Genomic DNA, 7,649 nt, shown 5'->3' on the forward strand with positions numbered 1-7,649 from the left:
GGGCACAGAACTGGGAGATGACTTAAAAGCCCATTACACTGAAATATTTATGCTTGCTAAATTGCAAATACAAGAAATCATATAAATGCTAAACTCATAACATTATTAATTTATTAGACACTTATAGCCCTGTATCTCCAGGAACCACAGGGGGCCCTTAAACAACAAATGACTTCAGAAATAATTCCAACAGCGGAAGTGAATGGACAGAAACACGATATCAAAGCAGAAGAGAGGTCGGTTCAGCTCGCAGTGCAGACACTCACGGAGCCCCTGCTGTGTAAGGGTGCACGTGTTACTCCAAAGAAATCTGAAGATGAAGGCAACACAGACCTGCCTTCCGGAGCTTCACCCAGTGAAGGGGAAAGATGCTTTAAAAAAATAAAACTGAGGCAATTATTTTAAAAAGCGGGATTTTCAAAACAAAATCTGTATTGTAATGAAAGACTTTGATATCCCTGCAGTGAAAGGCAGAAGGCAAGCACGCGCACGCACACGCACAGACACACGCACATCCTTGAATCTGGGTGAGCTGTGGCCACGACAGAAGTTGATGCCATGGGACTTTCAGGGCCGGGGTATAAAAGGCATGACAGCTCTCTCCTGGCTCTTCTCCACGTGGTCACTCAGAGCCCGGCCATCCCTGGAAGGGGACACACATACACACTGCAGCCAACAGCGAGAGCCGAAGTCCCAGAGGACAATTATTCAGTGTCAACCTCCGGACATGAGAGAGGGAGCCTTGCAATGGTTTGGCCCCAGCCTTTGGCTCTTTTCAGTCATGCAGTGCTCGCTTAGCCTAACCTGTACTGAACTGGACTGTGTGAGTAATGTCCCCTCAGGCTTTGCAAATGTAATTGGTTAAAATAATAGCATGCTGCGTTAGGATACAAGGATGCTCTCCTAGACCCTTCAGAGAAATCCTGAGCCTGTCAATGTCCTGATTTCACACTTTTATCCTCCAGAACAATGCATGCAAAACTTCTGTTACATTAAAGCCATTTAATCTGTAGCGGTATATGACAGAAGTCCTACGGAACCGACACATACCCTACCGGCCAGGATTTAGTTATGTGGGTACACACACTGCAAGAGAGGCCTTGATTCTACGCTGCCAGAAATGATGTAATATTTACATTAAGTACCAATTTTCTGAGCTATAACCTCTGATGACTTCTTCATACAGTGATTTTTATGCTATCATTTTCTATAGAAAAACCCAAATGATAATATTTTCTCTAACATGACTGATCAAAATTTGGTGTTGCGGAAGGTTTTGATATTTATATTTTAGTACAATTTTTTTCCTGCTTCATAACTAGTAAATATTGAGAATTGTCACACTTGTGGAAATTGTATCTGTTTTCCTTTACATCTGAGTAATTTCCCTTGTGTTTGCTGTTTATGGTACTGCTACAGGCTTATGCCTTACAAACAGAAAACATAAGGCATCCCATTTTGAAAATTCCCATCAAGAGAGAAATGAAATATGGCGTGTATATGGCTATTATTTGCTGCTCTGTTGGGTGCATTCCTGACAGGAGATAATTTCTATTTTAATAAGATGTCCTTGATTTTTGAGTTCTCAGATTTCCACATCGAATGACTGTATCAATAAAATTCCTCGCTGCGGCTTCTGGAGCCTGCGATACAAAACCACCTTCCCCACTTAGACGTTTCCGGTAACACAGGACCACATTATGAGCAGCATTTCTGCAGTGCAAGAGCCAGTACAGCATGGACTGAGCACCCCGTGGGCGTATTTCACTAAATCCAAACTAAATGCATTTCCAATTCAGTCCCCACCCAAGTCAGATTCCAAACATCCCATCACCCACCATCAAGAGGTATCGCCCGGAAAGTAGGAGCAGAAAGAATATTGGTCACAACTCAACAGTGTTAAAACAGCTCTCTTTTGCAAATGTTTTAAAGTGTATAATTATGTAGGGCTGGGGATTTAGCTCAGTGGTTCCGCCACCGCCTGCCTCGCAAGCACAAGGACCTGAGTTCGATCCCTGGTATCCCCTCCAAAAAAAAAAGACTTACAACTCATAAAAACTATGACCATAAAAAATGAAGAGGCTTCTGAGAAGACAGAACCCAAAGGCTATAAAAATATTCAACCTCACCTACGACAAAAATTAAATCAACCAAATAAAACTTTATACCATTCAAGGGCCTGGGATTTAGCTCAGTGGTTCCACCACCTGCCTTGCAAGCATAAGGTCCTGAGTTCGACCCCCGGTACCAAAAAAGAAAAAAACCTTTATACCACTCAGACTTTAAAATATTAATGGCTGAGCAACACACAGTGTCAGCAAGGTTGGAAACTTGCATATTACTCCTGGGATTGCAAATGTATACAGCCAATTTGGAGAACAACTTGGCAACACCTGCAAAAGTTGGGCTGCATATATTCCAATATCGGAGTCCTGCCCTGAGATATCTGTGCTACAAAGAGTCATACACAGTCACCACAGACTTGTGCAAGGATGTGCCTCAGCTGTTTGTAACAGAAAACACGTAGAAATGAACTGTCTTAGGAAAGGGAATGATAAACACATTAGGCATATTCATAAAATGCAAAGCTAATAATTCTAGAACAATTAAAATGAATTAACTGTAACAAGGTTTATAAACATGAATATAGATGGAAAACATTAGATGAATAGAAAAAATAAGTTTATTAGTTTTAAGTATTAAATATAAACATAATTGCTAAAATTAAAATTGTCTCTGAGCCAGGGATTTAGCTCAGTGTTTCCACCGCCTGCTTTGCAAGTGCAAGGTCCCGAGTTCGATCCCTAGTACCAAAAAAAAAAATGTCTCTATTAAGGAATGCTATGATAAATTATTGTAACTTTAACTCAAGCATTTTTTTAATTTCTTTGGTGTAGCAAACTATTAGTCCAGCCACTCATTTTATATGGTCATTAATTTTTTAAATAAATATTATTGGAAAAAAAGAAAAAAATGTTTAAACATGACATATTGAAGTTACCAGTAATTTCAGACCTGATCATGTATATTGACTATAGATTCATATAGATTCATATGTACTAGGATATTTACAAGAGAATTACATGCAGCAACTTCCAGATTGCAGTTACTATCAAGAACTGAAACCCGGGCATGGTGGCCCACGCCTGGAATCCCAGCACACAGGAGGCTGAGGCAGGAGGATCGATGTGAGTTCGAGACCAGCCTGGGCTACATAGTGAGTTCCAGGTCAGTCTCAATTATACAGTGAGACCCTGTCTCAAAAAAAACAAACAAAAAAAAAACTGTAAAAGACCTAGGATTCCAGCCCCCTTCCAACCACACAGGTGAACCTGCCACAATTTCACTGATGCTGGCAAAAGACAGAAACCACCTGGGTCAGAGACAAAGGACCTCATTATTCACGGGCAGCATGCATTTCAGGTTCAACTCAGCTCCCTCCCCAGGTCCCACGGGGGTGCCAGGTAGATGCTATCTACACGGTGTATCTGTGTCAGAGCTGAGAAATCCCGGGCTTTCAACATGGGCTGCAAGAAAACGTCTCCCCCGAGACGCTGTCTTCCTCAAAGCAGACAGTAAACAAACTTGGGCTCCCCTCGGAGGGAGAAACTTAGCTCTGCCTTCCAAGGCCCACAACTGTCCAAACACCCTTGAGCTGACAGCCTGCCCCTCAAGGCCTCAGGGCAGAGACACCAGAGACCTCTCCCAACAGTTAACTGGGGGAAAGAAAGTTGGAAAAAGGGATTTAAGTGTGCTGCCTTAGCCAAATCTGTAATTTTTTTAAGACAAGAGAGAGAAAACATTTTTTAAAAAAGAGAATAAAAATGATTCGAGGTAGGTATGACAAACTGTTAACACCTACTTAATTTTGGTGGTGGGGAGCTATATATAGATACAGATACAGAGGCTAAACTGTTACCTGTACTTTTCTAAATGTTTTAAGTATTTGACAATTTAAAATATTTCCTAGAAGAAAATGTGAAACTCTTTAAAGAGAGATAAGTAGGATTCCGATAGAGCTGGGACAAAGGGTGGGGTGTCTGCCACAAACAATCAGCTGCTTTTCTGGTCTCCGGATGCCTGGCTGCTGTAGGCAGACCCACCTGCAGGACGCTGAGAGAAGGGGTGCAGGAAGCTCACTGGGGTGCGAGTCACCTGTTAGCTCTGCTGCTCCTCCGCGCTCAGCTCGGCCCTGCTCTGCTCTCTTCCAAAACATTCACCCTCCATGCGATTAAAACAGCAGGCTCCACAAGCCGATGTCCCAGGGCTCCAGGCTGACCGAGCGTCATGGCAAGTCCAGGCGGCAATGTTTGATTCTCGCCCCCTGCTGGTGGCCGTCCTGGCAGCCGGCTCGCCACAGGGGACTGGTAAGTACAGCCCCCAAACTCTAACCAAGACTTTCTCCATTTCACCGCACTCGTGGAGTCCTAAAATGTTAAGTTCATTCATAGACTTCTGAAGGTTTGGGCTTCAGCACATTTTTATTTTTATTTTGTGTCAATAAGTGCACTTTTTTAAAAAAAAATCTACCCTAAAATCGATCACTTATTTTCTAAATCACAATATTTTCCAGGATTCACCAGACTTTGAGAACACATTTCACTGATAATCCAAATTATAATGGACTCAAACCCACGCTTGACTACTCCAGGAAACTTCAGTTTCTGCTTTAAAAAGTCTCTGGGAATCCCGTCGAATGCTCCCTGCCATCCAGTCCTTGCTGGAAGATCAGCAGTCTGCCACCAGTCCCCTGATACTGTGGCCTGTGTCGCTCTGCTAGAGCCAGTCTCCCGGTCCTGCCTTCCCTGCTTCCTCCACCCAGCTCCTTCTTGCAGGAGCATAGACCCTTCCATAACTGCCACAGCAGACCTGGAGACCCGGTATGTGTTAGAGATGCCAGCGTGCTAACATTTCCACGACCTCTAATGGCACCACAGAGGGAACTGAGTAACCAGGACTGGTTTGGGGCCACGCTGACCAGGCGACTTTCCAAGGAACAGTACACTCACATACAGTGAGCCTTAGTCTCCCACACACCAGTCATACAAGAGAAACCATGATATTTAATCTTCTGTGTCTGATTTATTTCACTTTGCATTATGGTCTCAATAGGACTATAAAAGAATTCATCCTTTTTATGACAGAGTAAACAGTGGTGCTCCACTGTTTATGAACACGACGTTTCCTTTATTCATCTGGTGATGGACATACAGACTGCTTCCGAGGTTTAGCTATTATGAGTTGAGCTGCTATAAACATGGGTATGCATGGATCAGTGAAATATAGTGTCTTTAACTCCCAGGAAGACACCTCAAAGGGGTACAACTGGGTCAAGGGTAAATGTTTTGACTCAATTCAGGACATCGAGGCACCCATCCCAGAGCAACTAAGACACTCAGGACAGAGGACTTCCAGAACCGCTTTAGCAAATGGCAAAAACAGGAGGGTAAAAGTGTTCAAAGTGAGGTGACTTGAGGGGGCTTAGGAGCAATGTGTCTTTTACTGTACCACATTTTTATGTAAACAAAGAGGTGCGCTTCCGTGGGCTTGGCTGGCCAAATACTAGCGGGGGCCCCCAGGCCCAGGCACAGAGTGGAACGCCATGCTCCTTGACCCCTCGGTGGCAGCCCAAGGAGGGCCGCTGACTGCTCCAGTGTGGAAGCCTCCCTCCCATGGTTAGGGTCACATCCAGTGGTGGTGGGAAAGGAACGGGAAGACTAGGACACAGCAGCTTGGTTCATTGGTTATAGCGACAACCTTGGATAGCAGAGGCTCAGGGGCATGTGAGCTGAGGTTCCTGAGGGTCAGCCCCAAATGTTCCGATCCAAAAAGTTTGGGGAGCACTGAGGAATCTGGGTTCCTATCAGGCAGTCCAGGTGATCCCAGCCCAGAGCGTCCAAGAAGCCACGTTGAGGAATAACACCTCCAGCACTCCGTGTTGCCTTATAAATCATCAGCCACTGAGAGGCGGCTGTGCCTCACATGACAGGCCGAGGGGTCACCAGCATGTCCCAGGCTCCCACACCGACGTGCTGCCCTGTCAGGGGACCCGCATCTCTGCGCTCGCTCCGTGCTTCCTGGTATCACACTGGGTGCGTGGGTTTGAGTAAGAAATGCCCGACTAATTGGCCTGCATAGTTCCAGGTGTGGCTGATGGACTTGTTGAAGAGGGGAGACCCACCCTGGGTGTGAGTGGCACCAACCAATAGGCTGGCGGCCTGGATGGAGTAAATACGAGGAAAGAAGCAGGGAACTCACTTGGGTTTCCTAGGGGGGGCGCCAGTCTTCATCTTCGCCTTGGACGTCCCTCTCCTGGTTTCCAGCACAGACTTCAGCTCCTGATATGGACTCGCACAGGAGTCTACAGTGAGCGCCAGGCCTGTGGGCTCTGCACAGACAGCCCTTTTGTACCCTTCCACACCTGACCGTGGACCGCCATGGTAAGCCCACCTGGTAAATCCATATTTATTTATAGATCTTATTTAAATCCATCTCTCCAGTGAGCACTGACTGATACCCCAGGGACGAAATCCAGGGCCACTGCATCCCCTGCCAGGGCATCCCCAGCCAGCCCTTTTTTGCTTTATTTTGAGACAGGGTCTTGCTAAGTGGCTAAACTGCCTATGCTGGGTTGAAATTTGTGATCTTCCTGCCTCAGCCTCCCAAAGTACTGGGAGGTGTGCATCTCTCTGCCTGACCACCCACCCTGTCCCCTTCACACACACACAAATTCTGCTCAGCAAGTGTTTATTGGTCACTACAATAGGCAAGGCACGGTGCAGGGTGCTGCGGGGCACAAAGACGGGAAGGCCAGGCTCACACAAACCCGCAACAGAGGGAGGTGAGCTCTGTGACAGGGCAAATACGCAGGAGAGCAGGCGCTGGGGAAGGGAGATTCACCAGCCCGGGTGATTCACCACGGAAGCGCTGTTCCACGGGGCCCTGGGGGGTGGGTAGAACCGCACAGGTGAACTGGGGAGAGAGGGACCCAGGCCCTGGGGGAGGCGTCCAGAGGGAAGGGGCAGTGAGCACAAATGCTTTGGGTGGAACAGGAAGTACAGGCTGACAGAGGGAGCCAAGGCTGGGAAAAGGGTGAGCCTCCTTGGCGGAACCAGATCTGAGGGCCTCATCCCCTCGGCTCCACACACACCACTCAGCACAGGACCGGCTGCGTCTCCGCATCCACCGCACTCGCTCGCATCTGCCTGGTCCCAGGGCAGAAGCCATCCCGGGCCCTGTGGCCACACACACTCTGCTGGGTCGCAGAAGACAGGAGGCAGTGGCCTTGCGGGGTGAACTCTGAGCGTACAGCTTCACACCACGGTCAGAGAAAAAAGAAGGGGGCGGGGGACCGAGAAGGGATTCGCTGGGTTTTCATCGCCCAAGTGCGGCAGGGCTAAGCCCGGTGGACGTGGGAGTGCGCAGGAAAGCGGCGGGAGATGGGACATCGGCCTGCCGCCAGGAGGACTGCCAGGTTTCTCAGGCCGCACACATCCAGGGTCCTCTGCCAGGGGGCTACGCGGATCCTTCCTAGCTGTCCACAGAGGAGGGAGAGTGGCGCCCCGCCCCTCCCGGGCCACCCCAGCCCGGCAAGGGATGCGAGGCCACCGCCGTCCAGGTGGACACCGCAATGCTGGTGAGCGCGGACT

The 7,649-nt window shown here is 47.7% G+C and overlaps 1 protein-coding gene across 1 annotated transcript in view; it reads right to left on the bottom strand.

Annotated features, from left to right (window-relative positions):
- Positions 1-6,771: 6,771 nt before the first annotated feature.
- Tbx19 (T-box transcription factor 19) overlaps positions 6,772-7,649 on the bottom strand; it is a 24,506-nt gene continuing 23,628 nt past the window's right edge. Inside the window, exon 10 of the mRNA XM_010633968.2 lies at positions 6,772-7,633. Coding sequence (XP_010632270.1) covers positions 7,531-7,633 — 103 coding nt within the window. The 3' untranslated portion in view covers positions 6,772-7,530. The remainder of the gene's footprint in view (positions 7,634-7,649) is intronic.

Source organism: Fukomys damarensis, unplaced genomic scaffold (assembly GCF_012274545.1).
Source record: "Fukomys damarensis isolate Sample0158 unplaced genomic scaffold, DMR_v1.0_HiC HiC_scaffold_19, whole genome shotgun sequence".
NCBI classification, from domain to species: Eukaryota; Metazoa; Chordata; class Mammalia; order Rodentia; family Bathyergidae; genus Fukomys; species Fukomys damarensis.